Source organism: Panthera pardus, unplaced genomic scaffold (assembly GCF_024362965.1).
Source record: "Panthera pardus isolate Hobbes unplaced genomic scaffold, ASM2436296v1 HiC_scaffold_16, whole genome shotgun sequence".
NCBI classification, from domain to species: Eukaryota; Metazoa; Chordata; class Mammalia; order Carnivora; family Felidae; genus Panthera; species Panthera pardus.
Genome location: NW_026526721.1, coordinates 475,546 through 499,688, shown reverse-complemented (window position 1 = coordinate 499,688; position 24,143 = coordinate 475,546). Strand labels below are relative to the sequence as shown.

Genomic DNA, 24,143 nt, shown 5'->3' with positions numbered 1-24,143 from the left:
GGCGTGTGTGGACGCATGTAATAGGAAACACGCCTGGACACAGCAAACTGCTGACAGCTCTTGACAGGGCGCCCTGGGCTTCCCTGTCCTCCCTCACTTGCCTCTTCTGTTCATCAGGCAGATTGCTTCCTCGTCTTCTCACTGACAAAGAGAAACTGTTCTTACAAAGGATCTGGGGCCTACTCCGACTGCCGCCGTCAGCACAGCCCTGTCCTGGGGCCCCCTGCACCTCCGCTCAACAGAGCACACAGCCCAGCCCAGGCTGCTTACTGTCAAGCCCACACTCGACACCAGACAGACTCTGCGCTGCCAGCTGCCATGAACCCTAACAGCTCTCTTCCTGTTTAAACCCTGCTTTTCCAGACAACTTAGGTTAGTTTCTGACTTTGAAAATTTACCTTAGGATGTCCCCCTTATTGAGATTGAGCAAAACGTTGTAGCCCTGGAACTCTGCTTCGCTGGCACAGAACACACCCTTGTTTCTTAGGTCCTGGTACATCTCCTTCAGACTCTGAAGGCACTTGGTCATGTTCTCATTGTTGATCTTGGCATCAAAAGAGGACATGGGCTCCTCACACATGAAGTGAGCACAGTGGATATGGAACCGAGTACACTTCTCAATCAGGGATACCGTCACAGGGTCACACAAGTGCTGCTGGGTGATGTCCTGGCCATGAACGAGAGGGAGTATTATACACGCACACACCTCATCCACACACCTTACGTACATACGTGTCTCCTACACACACAGATCTCACACACATATTTCCATGCATAAAGAACCAAATGTGAGAAAAAGCGGGATTACCTGAATTTCTCTCATCAATTTGAAACAAAGTACATGAAGCACATTTTAAAAAGACTTTGTAATGATTTACTGTTTTTAATGTTTATTTGAGAGAAAGAGAGTATGTGCGTGTGCATGAACAGGGGAGAACAGACACAGGGGGAGAGAGAGAATCCCAGGCAGGCTCCATGCTGTCGGCACATGGCCTGACGTGGGGCTCGAACCCACGAACTGTGAGATCATGACCTAGGCTGAAATTAAGAGTCAGATGCTCAACCAACTGACCCACCCAGACACCCCTGTAATAATTTTAAATACAGCATATTCTTTTACACAGATGAGTAAAATGAGAACTCTCCCTTCAACTCTGGAATTCACATGCATTTTCTAGTTTCCTGATCGAAAGTGACGGATACCTTCCGAATGCCCCGTGTGCGGTTCCACACGAAGTCGTACCAGTCCCGCAGACTGCCCTCCTTCTGGTCCATGATCTGGGTCACCAAGTAGTCCATGGTCCTGCTGAGCACTGCCGAGGGCCGAAGCTCATGCGGCAGGGGCTCTTCCTGATCAGCAGAAGAGCGGCTGTACTCCTTAACGGCTGCTGCGTGATCCACCTGAGGACACAGAGTGGGAACAAACCTGTGTGTCAGGTGCTGGGCCAGCTTCCCCACAGCTGTGCCTTAAAATGAAGGGGAAAATCACCCACAAACTCATACAAGATCAAAACTACAGAATACAATATTCAAATGTAAAATTTCTGTTTGAAAGTAATGACCAAAATTCAAAAACAAATGAGAAACTTGTTTTTGGCAAATATGACAAGGAGTGAAGAAGCAGAAGGAATATAAGTGGGGGCACATGCCTGGCTCAGTCGGTGGAGCATGCAACTCTTGATCTCAAGGTTCTGAGTTCGAGCCCCACACTGGGTGTAGAGAATACTTAAAAATAAAATCTTAAAAAAAAAGTAGGGGGGGAGGGGAATAGAAGTAGAGATACATGTGCACGGCCCCAAGGGCAGAGGTGTGACAGGTAAGGGACTCTGAAGCATTTTAACACACCTTAGCCACACTCAAACACCAAAGTAAGTCTACATGGATTAGAAAGGAAATGGAGACAGCAGCAGGGAGGCTCATGGGGGCTGCACAGCTGCACACAAAGGCCTGGAGCTGTCCCACCTGCAAAAGGAGGCTGAAGACACATGGCCAAAGGCAGAAGCCCAGATGTCCACAGACTGAGCCCCAGGCATCCACCTCAAGCTGCCATCATTGTCCCCTGGGGCAGGAGCCTCTGCTGTGATGCAGAGATGATGATGAGAGCATGCAACTCTCAATCTCACGGTTACAAGCTCAAGCCCCACACTGGATGCAGGGATTACTTAAAAATAAAATCTTAAAAAAAAAAAAAAAAAACAGCCAATAGAGGAGACACCTATAAGCAAAATTAACGAAGAGAAATTAACAAAAATTTAAATTTTTTTTAAAAATTGACAAAGGATTGGGGCGCCTGGGTGGCTCAGCCAGTTAAGCGTCCAACTTCAGCTCCGGTCATGACCTTGCAGTCTGTGAGTTCGAGCCCCACGTCGGGCTCTGTGCTGACAGCTCAGAGCCTGGAGCTGCTTCAGATTCTGTCTCCCTCTCTCTCTGCCCCTCCCCTGTTCATGCTCTGTCTCTCAATAATAAATAAACGTTAAAAAAAAAATTGACAAAGGATCTAAAATGGTGATTTCTGAGAAACAGTTTGGGAACATGCATTGACATACATATGTTCAGGACCTTGAAAAAAGGTCATACCCTCTGATGTAGTAATTTAATTCTTAGGATCTATCAGAAGGAAATAACCTAAATACTTTAGATTCATTATACACAACATGCCCAGTAGAATCATTAATAAAATTTAAATATTAGAAACAGCCTATCTAGTGATTGCAAAATGGTAAGTTTTAACGGTTACATAAATCAATTAACAGGCTGTCATTTAAAACATGCTGAGTTACGCCTGGGTGGCTCCGTCAGCTGAGCATCTGATTCTTGATCTCGGATCAAATCATGATCCCGGGGTTGTGGGACAGAGCCCCACACTGGGCTCTGCACTGACAGCACAAACTCTACTCTCTTTCTCTCTCTGCCCTTTCCCCCATTCTCCCGCACTCTCTAAAATAAAAATAAATAATGCTGAGTTTATCAAAACATTCACAATATAATTTTAAGTGAAAAATATTCACACAGAATTGCATCTAGAGGATAATCTCAAGCGTGTAAAACACATACATAGAAAAGGGTAGGAATACGGGGCGCCTGGGTGACTCAGTCGGCTAAGTGTCTGACTCTTGATTTCAGCTCAGGTTATAATCTTGCGGTTTGTGGGTTTAAGCCCAGCATCAGGCTCTGCGCTGACAGTATAGAGTCTGCTTGGGATTCTCTCCCCATCTCTCTCTCTCTCTCAAAATAAATAAATTTTTAAAAACAAAATTTTTTAAAAGGGGTACTAATAAACTGTGAAAAGAAAAAAGAAACAAAGAAATTTTTAATCTGTGAAGCAAATCTCCTATCTACATCTATAGAGAACCATGGGGTCCGGTCACCTCATATAGGATTGTTTAGTGTACACCTCACAATAAAAACAATTTAATATGAACATTAAGAGCACATCCCCACTACCCTCTAAAAAGGTAAACACCCAAACCAAATATCAATATATACAAAAATCACAAAAAAGTCCCCCCCCCCGCCCCCCCTCCCCCAGTGTATCCCACCTCCACCCTGATGATTTAAATATGGACAACAGCCTAGAGAGCAACCCCAGGAGGACATGGGGCTCCACCTGATCAGTCCCTGGGACCACTTCAAACACGCTCAGCTGGCTCCGGGTCTCCCGCATGTACCGCTCCTTCTCAGGACACATATCTGGGCACGTTCCAACAAAAGTTCTTGCTTTGTCCAGGTCAGTTCTTTTTACCCGAGCTAAATGATGACAAGTAAAAAATAAGAACGTATCACACAGTTACTAGGAACCCAGAGAAGTGTGTCTTTATGATGATAAAAAGAAAAAGGAAAAGAAAAAAAGAAAGGCAAACACTGCAAATTACAAAGTAAAATAAGTATGTTTTAAATGCTGGGCCTATGGAGTGCCTGGGTGGCTCAGTCGGTTAAGTGTCCAACTTCAGCTCAGGTCATGATCTCACAGTTCGTGAGTCTGAGCCCTGCGTCGGGTTCTGTGTTAACAGCTCAGAACCTGGAGCCTGCTTTGGATTCTCTCTCCCCCTCTTTCTGCCCCTCCCTCGTTCTCTCTCTCTCTCAAAATAAACATTTTAAAATAAAGCAGAGTAAAAAGTAAAGTAAAATAAAATAAAATACATAAAAATACAATACAATACAATACAATACAATAAATCAAATCAAATCAAATGCTGGGCCTAGAAAAAAGAAAGCATGGCCTATCACATCAGGCACCAGGGCATCCAGGCCCATGAAGACCCCTGAGGAGGCCTCATCCCCCCTGCAACAGCCACAGATTCTCACTGCACCCTACAGGCAGGGGGCACACGTGGCTGTTCATGGCTCTGGTAATGAATTCAAAGATAGTCATGCTGCAATATGTTTGTTAAAAAGATCAATTTGTTAACTGTAAATATTCAAAATACACTAGTACTCTAAAACTCAGTATTTCATCACTTTTTTCCAGCATGTCTTTAACAGGATTCACCTAAGAGAATGTACCCCGGTCCTGAAGTGAATAAATTATTACTTTCCATACAATTTCTTACAAAAGTATCTTTTAAACGAAATGGAATGCAACAACTTCACAGCTCAAAACATACAAGTTCAGTCAGTTAAGCCCTGGACTTTGGCTCAGGTCATGATCTCACGGTTTGTGGGTCCGAGCCCCACATCAGGCTCTGTGCTGACAGCTCAGAGCCTGGAACCTGCTTCAGATTCTGTGTCTCCCTCTCTCTCTCTGCGCCTTCTCGCCTCACACTCTCTCTCTCCCCCTCTCTCTCTCTAAAATAAATATTAAAGGGGCGCCTGGGTGGCTTGGTCGGTTAAGCGTCCGACTTCGGCTCAGGTCATGATCTCACGGTCCGTGAGTTCGAGCCCCGCATCGGGCTCTGTGCTGACAGCTCAGAGCCTGGAGCCTGCTTCCGATTCTGTGTCTCCCTCTCTCTCTGACCCTCCCCCGCTCATGCTCTGTCTCTCTCTGTCTCAAAAATAAATAAACGTTAAAAAAAAAAAAAAAATTATAAAAAAAAATAAAACAAAATAAAAAAATAAAAAATAAAATAAAATATTTAAAAAAATTCTTTTTACATATACACATCTTATTTTTATTCTGAAAAATTTAAATACCTACTAATTCTATTTGGAATACAAAAATTCCGTTCCTGGGTTTCGACAACAAAAAATCACCATGTCAATGACATGATGCGTGACAGCAGCTTTTATTACCATGTTAAGGAGGCACTGTGATTATTCCACTTATTCACAGCTTCTAAAGAAAGGAAAATCCTACAGCTAAAATCTAATTTCAAAAAAACTTTGCAAAGAAAAACACAAATACTTTTTCATTTGTGCTCGTTGCACATATATTTTTTTTTTTAAGTTTACTTATTTTTTGGGGGGAGAACGAGCAGGAGAGAGTAAAGAGAGGAAAAAAAGAGAATCCCAAGCAGGCCTGGCGCCGTCAGCACAGAGCCCAATGCGGGGCTTGAACTCACGAACCAGAAGATCATGACCTGAGCCAAAACCAAGAGTCAACTCAACTGAACAAGCCACCCAGGTGCCCCACGCATATTTTTGAAAAGTTAATAGAATACTTACTTTTTAAATAGCTAATATATATACACAGATCACACTCCAAAGGTATTAAAACGTCCTACATAAAATCCCCCCCCACTTTCCTCCTGAGTCAACGTGAACAGATCCTTTCACATCTGCACGACTATTTTATTCACACGTATGCAAGCACACTCACATGCGTATGGACACACATACTTCCCACCCTTATTTATACACAAATGGTAGCACACTACATACTTACCACACTATGTTTTTATCAGTTCACAATAAATCTTCATATTTTCCCATAAACAAAGCCTAATCTTCCTCCAGGCTGTTTAGAATCCTGCTATGTGGACAATCAATTCCCAATCTTTGCCATCACAAACAACCTATGTGTGAATCTCACACACAAACATATGTGTGGTACTGTCCATGGGACAGATTCCTGCACACGAGTTGCTGGGTCAAAGGCACAGGCTTTCCTAAGGCTAAAAGATACTGCCAACTCTCCCTCCTCCACAGGAGTGCAGCCGTCCCCAGCCTGCCCAAGGACACAGCATCAGGGCACAATATGGAGATGCCACTCTGGGAGGTGCATCGCTGTGGGAGAGCGTGGGCACCTTTCCCTATGTTTAAGAGCCAACTGGTGACACAGCTGACCCTTGAACCACATGGGTGTGAACTGCACGGGTCCACTTACATCTACAATACTATAAATGTACTTTCTCTTCCTGAGGATTTTTTTAATAATGTTTTTCTTTTCTCTAGCTTACTTTACTATTAGAATGCAGTATATAAAACACATAACACACTAAGCACGTACTAATCGACTGTTTTTGTTATCAGTAAGGCTTCCAGTCAACAGTAGCCTATAGGCAGGTAAGCATTTGGGGGAGTCAAAAATCATATGTGGATTTTCCAACTACAAGGGAGACCACACCCCTGACCTTGTGTTGGTCAAGGGTCAGGTATACTTTCTTTTCTGTAACTTTTCTGACCACCTACTCATTTCTCTATTGAGTTAGTCTTTTTTTTTTTTTTTTGAGAGAGAGAGAGAGAGAAAAAGAGAGGGCACCTGGGTGGCTCAGCTGGCTGAGCGTCTGACTTCAGCTCAGGTCATGATCTCATGGTTCATGGGTTCGGGCTCCACATCGGGCTTTGTGCTGACAGTGCAGAGCGTGCTTGGCTGCTTGTCTCCCTCTCTCTCTGTCCCGCTCCTGCTCATGTTCTCGCTCTCAAAAATAAACGATTAAAAAAAAAAAAAGCACGTGCGAGTGGGCATGAGCATGGGAGGGGCAGAGTGTGTGTGTGTGTGTTGTGAGAGAGAGAGAGAGAGAGAGAGAGAGAGAGAGAGAGAATATCCCAAGCAGGCTCCACACTGTCACTGCAGAGCCTGACGTGGGGTTCAAAACCACAAACTATGAGATCATGACCTGAGCTGAAATCAAGAGTTAGATGCCTAACCAACTAGGCCACCCAGGCGCCCCCCAAGGGCTAGTCTTTTTCACACTGATTTCGACAATTCTTTCTGTATCAGAGAAATCAGCCCTTTATGATAAGAGTTACAGATTTTTCCCCTGGGTTGACATTTCTTAGTTTTATTTGTGGGGATTTCTGTCAAACAAAACATTTTGATTTTTGTTTAATATGTGCTTTCTAAATGTCTAAAAACTGCCCTTTAAAATGTTTAATTTTAAAAAATGGTTTATAGATTTTCTTCCAAATAAAATTCAAGGGGCGCCTGGGTGGCTCAGTTGGTTAAGCGTCCAACTTCGGCTCAGGTCATGATCTCACGGTTCGTGGGTTCGAGCCCACATCAGGTTCTGTGCTGACAGCTCTGGGCCTGGAGCATGCTTTGGATTCTGTGCCTCCCTCTCTCTCTGTCCCTCTACTCCCACGCTGTCTCTATCTCTCAAAAGTGAATAAATGTTAAAAATAAATAAATAAAGACATATCTGCATTACATCTACATCTATGCTCACCTTCTTGGGAAACTAGTAAACAACAAAGTTACATGCGGCGCATCGGAGGCCTAAGGCTCAATGTCAGTGAGCCTCCACAGACAGCAGTCACTCCCTCCTCACAGCTCCCAGAATGACCTTATCATGACCTTAGCGAGGTCTCTGAACCTCTGCTGAGATGCACCCACAATACCTTGTCGCATGATCCTGTCTCTCTGGTCAAGCAAGCGGTACTTCTCCTCAGATGTCTCAGCCACGGTGCCTATCAGGGCGCTAAGAGATGACACACATGGCCCAAGACCCTCGGAGCCCTCAGAGCCCGAATCAAAAGGGTCTCCCTCAAACTGATGGGTCTTTAGAAGACTTGGCTTCTTCACTGGAGAGCTACAAAGAAAGTAACACATTAAGGGTCTTGTATCCAGCAAGCATTTCTGTCATTTCCGCTTCGGGATGCTTTCCTTACTCAAGATTTTCTGCTCCTCCAAAACTGAAACTAAAATCACTAACAGGAGACGATGATAATCCTAATGAGTGTAAAGGTGTTACTATTTTTCACTGTGATTTTCAAATTTTGAAACATTCCATACTTTCTAAAAATGAGAGGAGCCCATTTAAACATGTGAAATGAACTTCCGCATATTTCTATCTCAAAAAAATGAAATTCAGCCTGGGGGGGAAAACCACTTTAACTCCATGAAGAAATCATGTGTCTACATGTTTTCATACATATCTTCATTCCCGCAGAAGGATGTACTAAAAAGACATGAGCACTGCTTCCCAGCTTCCCCATTTTCTACCTGGCTTTCAACACTCTGGGAACTCAAATGTTGAAGATGTGACTGGCTGAGGGAGAAGAGAAAAATCAAAAGCAAATCAGCAACTAAAATGCTAACTGTAAAATGAAAGTAAGGAAATGATACGCTGACCAAAATACACCAAGGACTAAAGAGCAGCAGCCCGCTCTGTGGAAGGAAGAGAGGATCATGCGGAAAGGGGGCTGGGGAGGGAGGCTTTGCGAACAGATATCCATTGAGGCCGTGTGAGGCACACACCATGTCCCCACTCTGGCCTGAGGGCTGTACACTTGTATAGTTCCCCAGCTATAATGTGGCCAAAAGGAAGACTGCCTCACCATGATAAGCTAGACCTACAGAAGGTCATACTGGAAATTGCTAGAAGTAGCTACTAGGAAAACTTGGTTATTACAGCCAATTAGACCTCTCAAGGGAACAAGTTGCTTCTTATATACTGAGTACAACAGCATGAGGCATGGAACTGAGTGGGACGAGCCCAGTGGCCGTCTCCCCCTTGCCCTCTCGCCACGTCCTACTCTCCCTCTCCCAGGCCCCCATTCCCCATGAAACCCTCCTCAAGGGTCAGCGTATCATCCACTTCCCAGCCATGCTCTGGCATGACTGCCATCAAGGGCACAGAAGTCAAGGAACCCACACGCCACCGTGTCCAACAGTCCTCAGAAAGAACCAGCCACACCTTTTACTCAGGAGGCTGACAGCTGCAGCCCTCCCCACAGGCTTGCTAAGAGGGGAGTGCTGAAAGGATGACTCCTCCGGGCCCTGGCCAGTTTCGCCGTCACCTGGCTTCTTCTCTTTCAGGGAAAAGGGCTTCTTATTGGGACCTGAGGACACAAGAGCACAGAGTTTATGAACCACAAGTCTGACACTGGATTTTACTTGTGTTTGAAAAAGTAATACTCTCCTAATTGTTACGGGAGATTCCAAAGCAGCCCAAAGAAACACTCTGAGACACAGGATCCACGGACAGCCAGCCCCGCCCTGGTGCTGGGGAAAGCTCAGTGGGCAGACCATGCAGAGCACTGGAACCCACACCGGGAGTAACCGGGAACTCACTCAGTTTCTTCTTGTGCCAAAAGACAGCCATGTCCTTATGCAGACTTTTCCCCTTCTTCCTAGCCAGGGCTGCAGATGCCTAGGGAAACAGTCCACACCACAACGTATGAGGGCGTCAGACCAAAGGAAATGAAATTAAAACTTCAAATGCAGTAGCAGAATTTGTACAGTTTTGTACAGAGCGAAGCCTCCATCCACTACATGTTCTGACCATGCAGTCTGCCTCCAGTCACAGCAGCCACGGTCCTCACCTCTCTTACCTGTCTCACAGGCATGGATTTGCTCCTCTCCTTTTTGAAAGTAAAAACTTTACTGTGATAGAACCCACAGATTAGCCTTGTTGGCATTTGGTGAGGTGACTCTCACCATCTGATTACACATACAGTAATACAGTAAATACATACGGTATTGGAAAGATTGCCAAGTCACACTTTAAGACAAAAAAAAGAGAATGACACACGTGGGATACGTTTTATCACAAAATCAAGTACGTTTTAGTATACCCACAGACAAACCTATGAAAAGGTCTAGAAAAATACACATCATACTAGGTAACCGTGCTTGCTCCCAGGTAACAGAGAGATGAGGGTAATCAGGAGACCTCAGCATTTTATGTATCAATGAACTACTTCCTACGACATTGTATTTACATACCTATTTCATAAATATTTTTTTAGGGTTCAGCTAGAAAAGTACATCTCAATAGTCAAATACCTTCAAAAACAAAACAAAAACGAGGCATATGACCCAGCACTTCTACTTTAAGTGTATACCCAAGAGGATGATAGGAAATATTTGCACACCTGTTCACAGAAGCATTATTCGAAATAGCCAAAAAGCAGAAACAGCCTCTGTCCATCGACAGATTAATAAAGAAAAATACATCTACACAATGGAATTATTATTCATCCATAAAAGGAATAAAGTACAACCACACAAACACTGAAAACGTGATGCTGACCAAAATAAGCAGGACAAATACTGTGATTCCACATAAATGTAATTTCTAGAATAGGCAAATTTAGAGAGATAGAAAGTAGATTAAAGGTCACCAAGGGCTGGGGGAAGGAAGAAATGGGAAAATACTACTTAGCGGTTAGGGTTACTGTTTGGGATGATGAAAAAGTTCTAGAAATAGATAATGGTGATGGTGGTACAACACTCTGAATGTAATTAATGCCACTGAATTAAAAGAAAAAAAGAAAGAAAGAAAGGAACAAACAGCAAAAACTCTAAAGCTATGCAAGTATTTTGGCACAGAACTTCTACTCTCAGGAATTTAAACAAAGGATGTAAACCAATCAGAAATACATGTACAAAGTGTCCACAAATAGAAAATTAACCAGGTAAGTAAACAGGACAGAATGCCATACAGCACTTAACAATTCTCTTCTAATTAGGCTATTGGTTTCAGAAAATACTAAGTATTACAACCTGAAAACATAAGCAAACAGTATATGCAGCATGATCCCATTTGTGTAAAAACAACGTGACTATGTGTTTACAATGATATTAACTAAAATATTCATAGTTCATTTCAAATATTCATATTCATTTGGTTTTTTCCCCTACATCATCACTTAAAAGAAGTATGAAAACATGCTTTCCACTTTACAAACTCTAAAGAACTTACTTTTTTCCCACAAGAAAATTCAGTAATAATAATAAAAACATAACGCAACATAGTGTGAACAATCCCTGTATGCTTACACCCTACAACTAACGCGTCATGCATATATGTGCTTATATACCTATTTAAAGTCAAGGTATAAACCAAATAAGTAATGTCAGTTATCCTGGAGGATAGGATTACATGGGGATTTATTCGTATCGTTGGAATGTTTACAGTGATTATGTACTATGACCAAATAAAAGAAAATCAGAAACAAACAAGAAAACTCAATTTTGAACAAATGCTATGTGATTATAGAGCCAAGTTGAGAATAAGATATCTGAGTGCTTGCCCATTCTAACAAGTAAGCGATAGATTAAAATATAAGTTTTAATGGGGCACCTGGGTGGCTCAGTCGGTTAAGCATCCAACTTCAGCTCAGGTCATGATCTCACAGTTCGTGGGTTCGAGCCCCAGATCGGGCTCCTGACAGCTTGGAGCCTGGAACCTGCCTTGGATTCTGTGTCTCCCTCTCTCTCTGCCCCCCAACCGCTGCTCACACTGAACATTAAAAAATGTTAAAAAATAAAATAAATAAAAAATAGGTTTTAAAGTGACAAAGGTCACTCGAACTTTTTCTCACTCACATTAAATTTGTTGGAAATACTCACATGATCAAAAAAATGTACCACGGCAAGCTTTTTGCTGCGCCTGGTATAGATGCGCTGCACTTTAGCAATTTTACCAAAGTGTTTCTCCAAAATGGTTCTGTCGTTGAGATAGTCAGGGATGTTCTTGCACTGGATAGCTGTGATTTCAGCAGGAGACAAGCCTCCAAGACTGTCTGTGCTCTCGCTTCTTTTACTTTGACGCCCAGGTGTTCCTCTTAGAGACTCTAGGGATAAGAGAACGGGCACAAAAACGTAGCAGATGTCACATCTCAAATAGGAAGCACCAACTATGTAAGAGCAAAGTAAATGTTTATAGATACAAGACATTTTCTTCGTATGTTAGAATTCCTAATGTTTACAGGAAACTTACCAGAAACATTAAACTAAGACTCGGGGAAATTTACCAAGAACAAGCCAGCAGCATTTACTGGATGGCACACATTTTTAGAGCTCACCTTCTTTTTTATCTCTATTTTCAGTTTCCTCCTCCTTCACACCTGGGAGCCGGGAAAGTGCCGAGGAAGACTGACTCCCTCCTGGGATGGCCACGGGGTCATTTTCCCCGGACTCAGTACAACCAGCTTCCTTTTTAGATTCCTTGTTGCCAAGACGACCTACTTCTTTATTGCTTTTGAAGACATCCTGTATCGTTCGACCAAACAAGGTGCCTCCCCGGGGTCGATTCAGGCGGACAGGTCGTTTATCTGGAGGATGATCTCCCCTTGACAGAGCATCCACATCTTCTGCTCCATCATGGCCATGCCTCCTTGGGGAGCGATCCTGGTCCTCCTTCCTTTTCAGTCCTTTCATGAGGCTGGGAAGTGGCTCCATTTGGGATATACCTTCTTCACAACCTTGTCTGACCCCGGTTTTGCTAACCGGGTAGGGTTCTCCCAAAGACCCTGAAGATATGGGGAAGCTAGTGAAGCTACTATTAGAACTTCCAAATAGTGATTTAGGGCCTCTCTTCTCTTCCTCTACATTTTGGTTTGACAAAGCAGAGGCAAAGGCAGATGATGAATTATTACTGTTAACTGGTTTTGAAAAGGTGAAATTTGAATTGCTAGCTGTACTTGCCACCTGAGAAAAAGAAAATGGTGCCAGTCCCCCAGGTCCGCTACTAATTGGGTGAGAAAATGTGAAAAATCCAGAAGTAATTTGACTCTGAGTTTTCTCAGGCTCAGATTCAGCCCCCAATATTGGTCTGAACACTGAATTTTCCAGAGGTTTAAAGCTAAATTCTGTTTTCCCAAAACCAGAGCTTGTTATTTCTCCAGTTTCTGGTCCAAATGTAGAAGTACTTGGGAAAGTCCCAAAGTTGGATGATTTAAAACTAAATCCTGGGTTTCCAGGCACACATGAACTTGAAGGCCCAGAGGCAGCTACAAAGGCTGGAGTGTGTTCAAGTCCTGAAAACAGTCCAACATTTGAGGTCTGGGAAAATCCTAATGTTTGTGCTGAAGAAGAATGACTTACTCCCGAAGATGTTGGAAAGCTGGATACCTGTGAAAATCCTGACGTTTTCCCAGATAACGTATTGCTTTGTCCGAAAGGCGAGGGCTGACCAAATCGAAATGGCGGCTTAGCCTGAAATGTTCCTATGGAACTACTGGAAGATGCTGGAAAAACCCCAGGCTGCTGCCCACTGAAAGGATTAGTTGGGTTCATCTTCTGATCCAAGGTAGTGAATACTATGTGTACACAAGTTGTTCTCTTCTTTAAACAGTCTGTTCAACTAGGAAGCCACCCTCATCTTCACAATAAGCTGGAAGACAAAAATTCAGATCATCACAGCTATGTCCTGCTGGAAGACTAAGAAGATAATTTTTAATCACATGTCACACTCTAAGAATAATGGAAAACTGGGCAAATCAAAGGGTTAGGAATTATTTTCTGAGAGCCAGTGGGGGGTTTGTGGGGAGGGCTGGAGTAGAGGGTGGAGAAATAAATTACTTCGTTACTGGAGATTTGAAGCGTGATGCTTCAGACTAAGGAAAAATTCAAATCATTTTCTGAACTGGTAAATTCACGAAAAAACTCAAATAACAACAAGAAAATGAATGTAGTCACACTTTTAAAGAGAGGAGTTTCTCCAAACTTATTCCCATCTCCATAGCAAGAAAGCTACAGTGTAACGCTGTTAAGAACATTAGTGTTGCAGTGTTTTCTAATTTTCTCCCAGCAACCAGAACACTAAATGTTCTTCCCAGATATAGAAATAAATTGTGTTGCCATACCTGCGATGACCCAGAAACCGGCTCAAAGGACGAGTGCCCCCGCAGAGAGGCCGCCCCCAGACCCGAGAAGGGCCGGGAACGGATGCCGCGCAACCAGAAAAGTCCCGCCCCCGGCCCTCGGCGGCCGCCCGCGCCCCAGGCCCGCCCGGCAGACTACAGGGGCGCGGTGGCGGGGCGGAGAGATGGCGCAGGGGAAGGAAGCGGCCTCCACCCAGGTCGGGCCCCACGCCGCGCTCACCGTCCGGCTCAGGGACTCGGAGACCCGCCGCCTGCCGCCTCCCCGAGGCCCCTCGGCGCCCGGCCGGAGGCACAGACACGGATCGCAGCCGCCGGAGCCAGGCCTTCGCTGCGCGCCGCGGAAAGAAAACGCAACGGACCAACTTCCGGCCCTTCCGCGCGGCTCGGCCCCACACTGACTCCGCCACACTCTGGTTCCGCCCTCCAGCCGGAAGGCCTGAGGGCCTCCGGCGCCCGGGATGTCAACGGGGACCCCCTGGCTTCGAACCTGGTACGTGAGCCGGTGGCTTTCTCTCTAAAGCGGGGCGTTGTTCGCACCCCGCGTGCTGCCCGTAGCCTGCGTTGGGAGCCTCGGTGCCACGCTGAGTGGTCCCTTGGGAAGCCCCCGACCCACCCCCCCACCCCCGCCGTCCCCCTAGGACTCACGCCCTTCGGCCCTCCCCCTCCCCCTCGGCTCACACACACCTCTCCATAGCACCCTCCCACGCTCCCCCCATATCACCCCACACCTCCCCTCCCCTCACCCCACACCTCCCCACTCCCCACTCCCCCTCACCCTATAGCACCCTACACCTCCCCCTCCCCCCAGCCTGTACAACCCCAGACCACCTCACAACTCACCGTATTCTTCCTCCACCTCCTCACCCGCGCCCCAACCCGGTTTCATTATTAATGGCCTCTTCCTGACTACAGGTCCTAATTTCCTACCTGCTGTTCCATTCTGGCAGGCCTGACTCTAGGACTTCCTATTATATTCCTTCATTTTTGTATCTTTCTTATGGTAAAATGTAAATCCCCTTAAATTTTTCAGTGAGTTTCACAAAATAAAATGATGTGATGCCTGTATGTGTTTTTTATAGAATTTATTGACACTTTCAATTACTGATTTGTGTTCTTTTAAACTTTGACCACAGGCTCCTTTTTAAACATTTCTAAAGGGCATGTTGTTCTGAAAATGAGTTTGGTGCTTAGAAATCTGCAACGAGCTGTCCCCATCAGGAGAGCGCCTCTTCGCAAGAAGTTGGAGATTGTGAGGAGTATATTAGGGGTGCAGAAATTTGACCTGGCTGTCATCTGTGTTGACAACAAGAGTATTCAGCACATTAATAAAATCTACAGAGAGAAAAATCTGCCAACAGATGTGCTTTCCTTTCCATTTCATGAGGTAAAAAGTATTCTCCTCTTGTCTGGCCCACCTTCTGGTGTAAATACTCTGATTTTTAAGTTTTATTTTGAAAACTTTAAAATAGGGGCACCTGGGTGGCTTAGTCCGTTAAGAATCCAACTCTTGATTTTGGCTCAGGTCAAGATCTCGCCATGTGGAGACTGCTTAGGATTCTCTCTCTCTCTCTCTCTCTCTCTCTCTGCCCCTCCCCTGCTCTCACTCTATCTCTAAGTAAATAAATAAATAAACTTGAAAAAAAAAAAAAAAAGAGAGAACTTTAAAATATACACATGAGGGGAGCCTGGGCGGCTCAGTCAGTTAAGTGTCTGGCTCTTTGTTTTGGCTCAAGTCATGATCTCATGGGTCTGTGAGTTAGGGTCCCTCTTTGGGCACTGTGCTGACAGCATGAGTCTGCTTGGGATTCTCCTCTCTCTCTGTCTCCCTCTCTCTCTGCCCCTCCCCTGCTTGCACTCTCTCTCAAAATCATAACCATTTAAAAAAAAAAAGTGTACACATGAGTAGAGTGAGGCATGACCAGCCCCTATTGACCAATACCCATCACCCAGGGAGAAAAAGCGATTGGTGCCATCCTTCCGAAGACCGTCAGTGAGTTTGAAGGGGAGTGAGTGCTTCTGCAACTGTGTGATTCCGTAACAAGTATGGTAGGGTTGAAAAATTTTAATAACACTGAAATTTTCACTGAAAATGTAAAATAACACTGAAGAAATATTTTCTTCTTTTTTTAAATGTTTATTTTTGAGAGAGAGAATACGAGTATGGGAGGGGCAGAGAGAGAGGGAGACACAGAATTCAAAGAGGCTCCAGGCCCCGAGCTGTCAGCACCAAGCCAGATGAGGGGCTCAAACCCACGAACCGTGAGATCATGACCTGAGCCAAAGTTGGACGCTTAACCAACTGAGCCACCCAGGTGCCCCTGAAAAAATATTTTCAACAATAAAAGATAGTGATTAGGTTATGAGCTGCATCATGAAATGACTCATTCAAAGCCATTATTAGTAGCATCATCCAGACCTTTTTGGAAGGCAATTTGGCAATATACTCCAAGAGCATCCGAAACATATGTGTACTCTTTAATCCACTAGTGTCACATTTAAGGATGGTAAAGCAAGAAAAGGAAGAAGACAAAATGTTATAAAAATGTTAAATGTTCAGTTGATTTTTTTTCCTGATGGGGAGGAAACACCCTAAATACCCATCCACACGTGACTAGCTTAGTGTGAACAGGCCTCAGATTAATAGACTGGGGGTTTTTTGGTTTTATGTAGGAAGATGTGGAAGATTGTTTAGGACAAAATGACAAACAGAACAGAAATACAAAATTGGACTGATGTGGATTTGTGTGAGTGTGCACTGGAAAGGATGAAAGAAGGAAAGTAACTCCTTTAACAAGGTGGAAAAGATGTGGGAATGTTGGGGTTCAGAGCTGACGGCCAAGAAAGAATTCTTGAGGCATCTTTGGTGCCAAAAAGGTAGTTTTATTAAAGCACAGGGACAGGACCCGTGGGCAGGAAGAGCTGCACTGGGGTTGTGAGGAGTCACTGATTTTACACTTTTAAGTCAGGAGAGGGTCAGGGACAGCGGAAACCTCCAAGGAAATTTGGAAACAAGGTTTCCAGAGCCCTGAGGGGGTTAGCTATTGTAAGAAGAAGTTAATTTACTTCTGTCTTGTAAAACCTTACTTATGAGACCCTTCAAATATATATCAGGGGACCATATGCTTGGAGGATGATGGCTAACCTATATCTTGGGGACTAGAGATGAAGGAAGTTTCCAAAGGAATTTCCTTTTTTTTTTTTTTTAACGTTTATTTATTTTTGAGAGACAGAGTACAAGCGGGAGAAGGGCAGAGAAAGAGGAAGACACAGAATCCAAAGCAGGCTCCAGGCTCTGGGCTGTCAGCACAGAGCCCGATGCAGGGCTCAAACTCACGAGCCGCGAGATCATGATCTGAGCTAAGTCAGACGCTTAACAAACTGAGGCATCCGGGCCCCCCTCTAAAGGATTTTCTATATGTTTAAAGAAGGCTTACAGGATCCTGGGGGGTCAGGCTAAGGTTGCCTTTTGCCCCTAGCAAAGTGTCATCATGGAGGCAGCTGAGCTCATAGAGGAAAGTCACTCTGCCTGTTTCAAGGGACTGTCAATAGGCTGTAAGTTGTAAGGAAATGGTTTTTTTTTTGCCTTTGTTCTCCACATCAGAAACATCTGAAGTCACTCGTAAACAGTGGCTCTACTGTGGTTCCCCCACCCCTCACCTGCCTTGGGACTGATGAGTAGGGGTCTTCCAGAATGAAATGTGTAGGCCTGTTGTCGGGTTAGTGTTCCTGAGGTCGTGCTCTCTGAATCTGTCTTTCCTCATTTATAGAATGTAAAAGCAGGTGAACTTCCCCAGCCTGATTTTCCAGATGACTACAATTTGGGTGACATTTTCCTAGGAGTGGAGTATATCTTCCAGCAATGCAAAAGGAATGAGGATTACTATGACGTCCTTACCGTAAGTGGGAATGAGTGCTGGCCCCTGATGCCGCAGCCGTGTCCTTTGCCCGGGCCTGGGAAGAGGTCATGGGTGGGACGCCGGCACCCCCACTGCCTCCCGTGTGGGACAAGGATTACTGGGGGAGGGAGACCTACGAGTAGGGGCTGTACCCTCTCTCGTCATCTGGCAGAGAGAGGGAAGAGCCTAAGCCGAGCAGAGCCTAAGCCGAGCAGTGTTGGGTGAGAGGAGAGGACAGGAAACATGTCAGAAGCTCCCGGAAACAGCCTTGTTTTTCCCTTTTACCTCTGGAGTTCAGCAGGCTGTGTAGCTAACTCAGACCTACTGAATAAGCTCCTTACAGAACTGTCAAAGTAGATGGGATTGTAGCCTCTAGGACCTTCCGGATCCCACTGTCCTCAGCTGGATGCAGAAGAAAGGAGGGGTGGTTCTGCAGAGCGATCGTATTTTAACTTCCTCATGGATTCGATTGAGGTGTTTTTCTTTGACCAGACAGCCCCTGCATTATCTCTAGGGGATCCTGGAGCTTCTGTGTGACTCGAAGCAGAGCTTCCCAGCAAAAGCCATTGTGACAGGTGTTGGGGACCTGCTTTCTAGGGTGGGGGTGGACTTTCTGGGAGCAGGAGCCCTGGCACAGACAGGACTGCTCAGCATGGGGTTCGGCTCCAGGGTCTCTGCGGCCGGCAGCCATGCACCCCGCAGGCTGCGGTGGGCATCCACTTCCGGCACCCCCTGCCACACCCCAGAGATGCAGTGCCTGCAGGGGAGGGCCGGCCCGCCGCTCCCACCACCCTCATCCCCCCACGACAGGGCTAGGCCAGCCACTCTCCTCCTGGCCGGCACTCCACTGCACGTAGGCACCCCTCACAGCCCCAGGTACCCTCCACCCCTGGGTTCCTAACCTCCCACCACACATGGGCTGAGTTCTCCCTGCCTTCCCTGCTTCTCCTCCTCTGGCACATGGCCTGCTCGTGATCAGTCCGTGAAACAGCTTTTTAATTTTTCTGACAGGTGACTGCCACCCATGGGCTCTGTCACCTGCTGGGCTTCACACACAGCACGGAGGCTGAATGGCAGAAGGTAGGAGCTGTCCTCCGGTCCTCCACCATATGCACAAGAGGGCACACCAAGAACCGGGGCTGCCCAGCTATCTCCTGCAGTCAAGTATGAAGACCGGATTTGGAAAACAAAACAAAACAAAACACAAAGGCAGTAAATTAAGGAATTTTATAAAAGCCTATTTCACAAAAAAAGACTAGCAGTGTTTAAAATATCGGGCTCCCCCAATGCTACTAACTGTATTACTTATTCACTGTTGAAAGGAACGACTGAATAGAGAGACCAAATTCTGTAAGTTCTATAAAACTCTAATGGCTTAAAGTTAAAAAATCTTTACAAGAGAAATTGTGATGTTATTGATCAGTTGGGAACTCAAATCATGCAGGCATCTGATAGGGACCTATCGGGTAAAGTTACTTAGCCATTTGTATCCTTCAGAAGTGCCAGTGTATCTACCCCATGTTAAGGTTGTGTGCTGGTATATGTACATGTTGTTTTTAATAAGCTCACGTTACAGTCGGTTGAGCGGCCGACTTCGGCCAGGTCACGATCTCGCGGTCCGTGAGTTCGAGCCTCGCGTCGGGCTCTGGGCTGATGGCTCAGAGCCTGGAGCCTGCTTCCGATTCTGTGTCTCCCTCTCTCTCTGCCCCTCCCCCGTTCATGCTCTGTCTCTCTCTGTCTCAAAAATAAATAAACGTTAAAAAAAAAAATTAAAAAAAAAATAATAAACTCACGTTATATCTGCAGTCAAATAATTGGGTTCTCTGGAAGGCATCAAAAAACTTTTTCAATTAACAAGAGTCCTTGATACAGTTGTCCTCACATCCAGTCTATCTCAGGCTGGGTCGCCTGTGGCCATACCCCTCCAAGTCATAGACTGACCCTGATGAGGCCCCTTCGCCCCCCTCTGGCAGCATCTTGGAAAGTCCATGTTGTCACCGCCAGCAGGGACCCCAGCCCTCCTGGGACTTCCTCACCCACCCCCCCCGCCCCCCGCAAGCACTGACCACCCTTTCCCCCAGGAGGGGCTGTCCTCATGTGTCCCCCTCCCACATTTTCTGGGCCCAACTGACTTGTCTGGCCTGTTCTGCAATTCCAAATAGGGACTCATCTTCTTTTACCCAGGGCTACTACTTCAGCCCCTGGCCCCCAGTCCCTCCTGCTGTCCCCACCCGTCACCCCACAGGCAGCATGTCCATACTCCCTGTGCAGCGCTGGGTGAAGGTGAGCGGAACCAGGTCCTGCACTTTGAATCTGGGAGAGTCCACACAACAGAGGCTCCTCATGCCACAGCCATGGGGACGGGCTTCCCCCAGAGGGCACCCCTGGGGCCAGGCCATGAGGCAGTCCACAGTCACTTTGCATTCCCTTCTTTCAGATGTACCAGAAGGAAAAGCAGGTTCTCGAGGAGCTGAGCCGGCGCACCGGGACCAGTCTCCAGCCCCTAAGCAGGGGCCTCTTCTGACTGCTGGAGGCCCAAGATGTGAGTGGCACCTGAGGGACTCTCCAGCACACAGGGACACCATGTGGAGGGCAGACGGACCCTCACCTTCGGGCCCTGAGGACCAGGCACGCCACCAAACTGAGAGCTCTGCTGGTTGCTACTGCCCCGTGGGGCTGCAGAAGTGACTAAGTATAAAAAGTAATGTCCATTCATGTCTTCATTTGGAAGCCAGCAGACATGTTATTTTCAGTATTGCAGATAAGATAGTTCTAAACTCTTAGAATGGAGAGGTGGAGCACAGGAACTTCGTCCGCCTGGGGTTCTGCCTTTGGCGAGAGACATTCCTCTCTCCTGCCTGTGCAGCCTGCGCGGGAAAATCAACCAGGCGGCCCAGGGCGGGCATGCCCCTCACCCTCCTTCCTACGGGAACCCTGTTGGATTCGGTCCCCGCTTACCCCTCAAGAGTGCTGTGACCTGGTACCTTCATGAGGGGAGACACAAGGCTGACCCTTAGGGTGGCCGCAAGGCCCAGGACCACCTCAGTCACGTGACCCACAGCAGCCATCTCCCACCCGTCCCATCTCGTGAGGCGGTTGCAGCCCCGGCTCAGAGCTTTGCCTGTGGACTCTACCTAAGGCCTCTTTCCTGACATGACAGGAGCTCTCGAGCCCTGTTGGCCCCGTTCACCCGCTGAGCGAAGTTAAGTGTCTCCTGGCTCCAGGGGAGCCCTGAGCTCCAACTGCCACATGCCATCCTCTTTCCTGTGTTTCTTGCCTTGTCCTCTGAATATTAAACCCAGGAGGCGGCACAGACCTTCACCCAGAGCTGCTCATGGGCCCAGGGCATCATGGGAGCAGACCATGGGCTGCTGGCTGAGCCAGCCCGGGCCTCCATCCCTCGGACCTCCCAGGTACCGGTGTTGGCAGCGGTACCGTGACCTCTGCAGAGGCCATGGCAATAAAACAGCCTCTCGGGAACTCTTTGGCCCCAAAACCAAGGATGCTACAATTCTGAGAATTTGGTTTCTCCCATGAATCCATCTCAAAAGGTGAAAATGCATTTCCCACTGGATCTGCCATGTCTCCACTTGGACTTTCCCCAGGCGCTCAGGGACACAGAGGTGGGCTCATGGTGTTCCTGAGTGCTCGTGGGCTCTGCGCAGCCTGCCTGTAGCCAGGGAAGCTGGTTCTCAGTGGAAAGTCGAACAGCAAAGACCAAAGATGACCCCACAAAGCTCTTGGCGTTACGGTTCTTTTTAAGAGAAGGAAGGGGTCCTGAGACCTGCCTGTCCTGTCATCAGGCATTTCGGATGCTCCCCCATCTTCCATTACAGCCAACCCCCATGCGTCTCTGGTCACGTGGAGCTCGGGAGATCTGCCAGGGATTGGGCCTCAGAACAGAACTGCTGGGGGCTGGGAGTGAGGGATCCAGCTTTATCAGGCAATGCCTAGTGCTTCCCAGGGGCCTGGTCACTCGTCCCCCCTGCAGCCCATAGCAATGACCTTGGCGTCCAGACCCCAGCCCCCATGCACCCAGACTCCCCACCCCCATCATGTGTGCACTGAGGCTGGCCTGCATCTGTCCTGTCAGCAGTGACCGGCTTTTCATTGGCATCCCCTCCACTGTGAAGTATTGGTTTTTCTTTTTTATTGATTCAGAGGGGTTTTTATATATCACTGAAAACAATAGGGAATGTAAGCCAGTGTCCTTCTGATCTAAATCTGAGAAAAGGCTGCCCCATCCAGCCATGGAGCTCTGTCCCGGCTGTCTCATTCCCCTGGACACTTCTGCCCGCCCCTGAGCTGGCCACAGTGCCCTGATTCCAGAGCTTCTGCAAACCCAGCCTCTGCCAGGACAGGCCCTTCCTCCTGCTCCAGGGGTCCCTTGGGTTCTTGCTCTTTACTCTCCTGTGTGGTCTCCAGATTCAGCTCCTGAGTGCTAGGAAACACTGGAGTCTCGATTAGAGGCACAGTAAGTCTGCAGAGCAGCTGGGACATTTGGGCTCCAGGCCAGGCCTACATGGTATCTCGTTTCACAGGTCTTCGACTTCTCAGCACCCCACACCAAGGGGCAGGAGGGCACGGCCATGAGAAGAAAATGGTTTCTTCACTCATACGTCTTCTGACATGAAGTGCCAGGAGTCTGTGCAGACCCCACAGGTTAAGGGTTCAGTCCACAGCACTGCCCCCACTTTGGAGCAGGGTATACACGCCTCTGTCCACCTCTGCCACAGATCAGGGGACTGCGGGGGGTTGGGGCTCTGGACAGAAGTGGGGGTGAAGACCAAACCTGTAGCTCTTACAGCACACAGTCACGTTCTGCACAGCCAGCCTCCACCCCGTGCTCCAGGCACTTGGAGCTCAGACCCCCCTCCCAGGCAGGTTTGTAGCAGTGTCAGAAGTTGTGACTGCTTCCATGTTCACGGCTCTCTTCCAGGGCCTGCTGTATCCTCTTTAGCGTCCCCAGGTCAGCCTGCGCAGAACCAAGGGGACCCCCGCTCCCGTGAGGGCTGCCTTCACCCCTGTGCCCCACATCAACTGTGACCCCACTTGATGCCCAGTAGTGCCTTGCTCTGTCCTGTCACAGCACCTGGACGCTCCTCGATGCAGGAAGATGTTTCCTTTATCCCTGTGGACCGAAGGCTCCTGAAACCGTTGTAATTTCTGGGGTGATAGGCATGTCTTTTGTTCTGAGGCAACTCTTAGGGGCTCCTGGGGGGCCCCGGGCCCCCAGAAAGACCTGCCATGGTTGGAAGCTTGTTAACTTTTAGCCCCTTCCTCCCATCCCATTCTCCAGAGAGGGAGAAGGGCTGGAAATGCAGTTAGTCTATCTCACGGGCATGCCTACGAGAGGAAGCCCCCATAAATCCCAGTAGCGCAGGGTCCCAAGAGCCTCCAAGTGAGTAAACACATCCACACTGAAAGGGTGACACACCCCAACTCCACGTGGTGGAGGCTCCTATGCAGGGGACCCTCCCAGACCTGCCCCACCCCTTATCACATCCTTCAACTGGCAAATGTGTTTCCTGAGTTCTGTGAACAGCTCTAACAAAGTAATCGAACCTGAAGAGGGGGTCACGGGAACCTCTGCTCCCTGACCCAGCAGGTCAGGAGCAGGGACAAGTGCACTCGCAACTGGCGAGGGAGGTGGGGGGCGGTCTTGTGGGACTTCATCCTCATGCAGGTGGACAGTGTCAGAACCGAGTTGGATGGCAGGACATCCTGGTGATGCCGGAGAGGACTGGTAACTAGGAGTGACAGAAGTGCCTGTTCTATGTGTGAGTAAAGGACATTGACGAGGAAGGACTGGGTTTTCCTCACTCGAGACACAGACAAAACTGAGTTTTTCCAATTTATCAGGCCATCCAAAGACATCCAACTTCTGTTAAACTTCCTCCCTGTATTTAATTAATAATTGTGTTAAGAAATAAAACCCAATTGTGTTGAGAAAAGCCATGTTAGAAAACATCAACATTGGGACGCCTGGGTGGCTCAGTCGGTTAAGCGGCCAACTTCAGCTCAGGTCATGATCTCACGGTTCGTGTGTTCAAGCCCCACGTCGGGCTCTGTGCTGACAGCTCGGAGCCTGAGCCTGCTTTGGTTTCTGTGTCTCCCTCTCTCTCTGCCCCTCCCCCACTCATGCTCTGTCTGTCTCTTAAAAATAAACATTAAAAAAATTAATAAAAAAAAAAGTCAATGTGAAAATCAGCAATGGAGTCAAACGTTTAATTGCCTTTCACAAGAGATGCGTGTGCCAGGCACGTGGTGGGGGCCCCTGCCGCCCTCCCGCCCTGGAGGCATCCTGACCGCCACTTG

General features: G+C 47.2%; 2 protein-coding genes across 8 annotated transcripts in view; one reads left to right on the top strand and one right to left on the bottom strand.

Moving 5' to 3' along the window:
- MCM3AP (minichromosome maintenance complex component 3 associated protein) overlaps positions 1 to 14,258 on the bottom strand; it is a 55,054-nt gene extending 40,796 nt beyond the window's left edge. For 3 of the 4 annotated variants that reach the window (XM_019434632.2, XM_019434629.2, XM_019434631.2), the window contains exons 1-9: positions 13,912 to 14,027; positions 12,130 to 13,439; positions 11,675 to 11,898; positions 9,392 to 9,470; positions 9,015 to 9,159; positions 7,717 to 7,907; positions 3,608 to 3,747; positions 1,204 to 1,401; positions 399 to 667 (exon numbers count right to left, since the gene is read on the bottom strand). In XM_019434632.2, the coding sequence (XP_019290177.2) occupies positions 399 to 667; positions 1,204 to 1,401; positions 3,608 to 3,747; positions 7,717 to 7,907; positions 9,015 to 9,159; positions 9,392 to 9,470; positions 11,675 to 11,898; positions 12,130 to 13,342 (2,459 nt within the window). In that variant the 5' untranslated portion in view covers positions 13,343 to 13,439; positions 13,912 to 14,027. Of the gene's footprint in view, positions 1 to 398; positions 668 to 1,203; positions 1,402 to 3,607; positions 3,748 to 7,716; positions 7,908 to 9,014; positions 9,160 to 9,391; positions 9,471 to 11,674; positions 11,899 to 12,129; positions 13,440 to 13,911; positions 14,028 to 14,149 lie in introns of those variants that run through there. The other variant, XM_019434630.2, reaches the window with a different exon arrangement.
- A 34-nt stretch (positions 14,259 to 14,292) lies between these two features.
- On the top strand, positions 14,293 to 23,995 carry YBEY (ybeY metalloendoribonuclease). 4 transcript variants are annotated; one of them, XM_053902932.1, is made up of 6 exons: positions 14,313 to 14,419; positions 15,063 to 15,313; positions 17,697 to 17,825; positions 18,837 to 18,905; positions 20,263 to 20,367; positions 22,367 to 23,995. In XM_053902932.1, the coding sequence occupies exons 2-5, from the start codon at positions 15,104 to 15,106 to the stop codon at positions 20,347 to 20,349; spliced, it is 495 nt and encodes a 164-aa protein (XP_053758907.1). In that variant the 5' UTR covers positions 14,313 to 14,419; positions 15,063 to 15,103; the 3' UTR covers positions 20,350 to 20,367; positions 22,367 to 23,995. The 4 variants fall into 4 exon arrangements, with proteins under 4 accessions (XP_019290180.1, XP_053758907.1, XP_019290181.1 ...); XM_019434636.2 differs by lacking the exon at positions 22,367 to 23,995 and adding an exon at positions 18,340 to 18,400 and having other exon boundaries at positions 20,263 to 20,548; XM_019434635.2 differs by lacking the exon at positions 22,367 to 23,995 and having other exon boundaries at positions 14,293 to 14,419; positions 20,263 to 20,548.
- The last annotated feature ends 148 nt before the right edge of the window (positions 23,996 to 24,143 follow it).

Excerpts from the sequence above, each read along its gene's own strand:
- YBEY (XM_053902932.1), top strand. The coding sequence starts at position 15,104 with ATGAGTTTGGTGCTTAGAAATCTGCAACGAGCTGTCCCCATCAGGAGA. Across the intron at positions 15,314-17,696 it reads TTTCCTTTCCATTTCATGAG|AATGTAAAAGCAGGTGAACT; the intron begins GTAAAAAGTATT and ends CCTCATTTATAG. Across the intron at positions 18,906-20,262 it reads CGGAGGCTGAATGGCAGAAG|ATGTACCAGAAGGAAAAGCA; the intron begins GTAGGAGCTGTC and ends CCCTTCTTTCAG.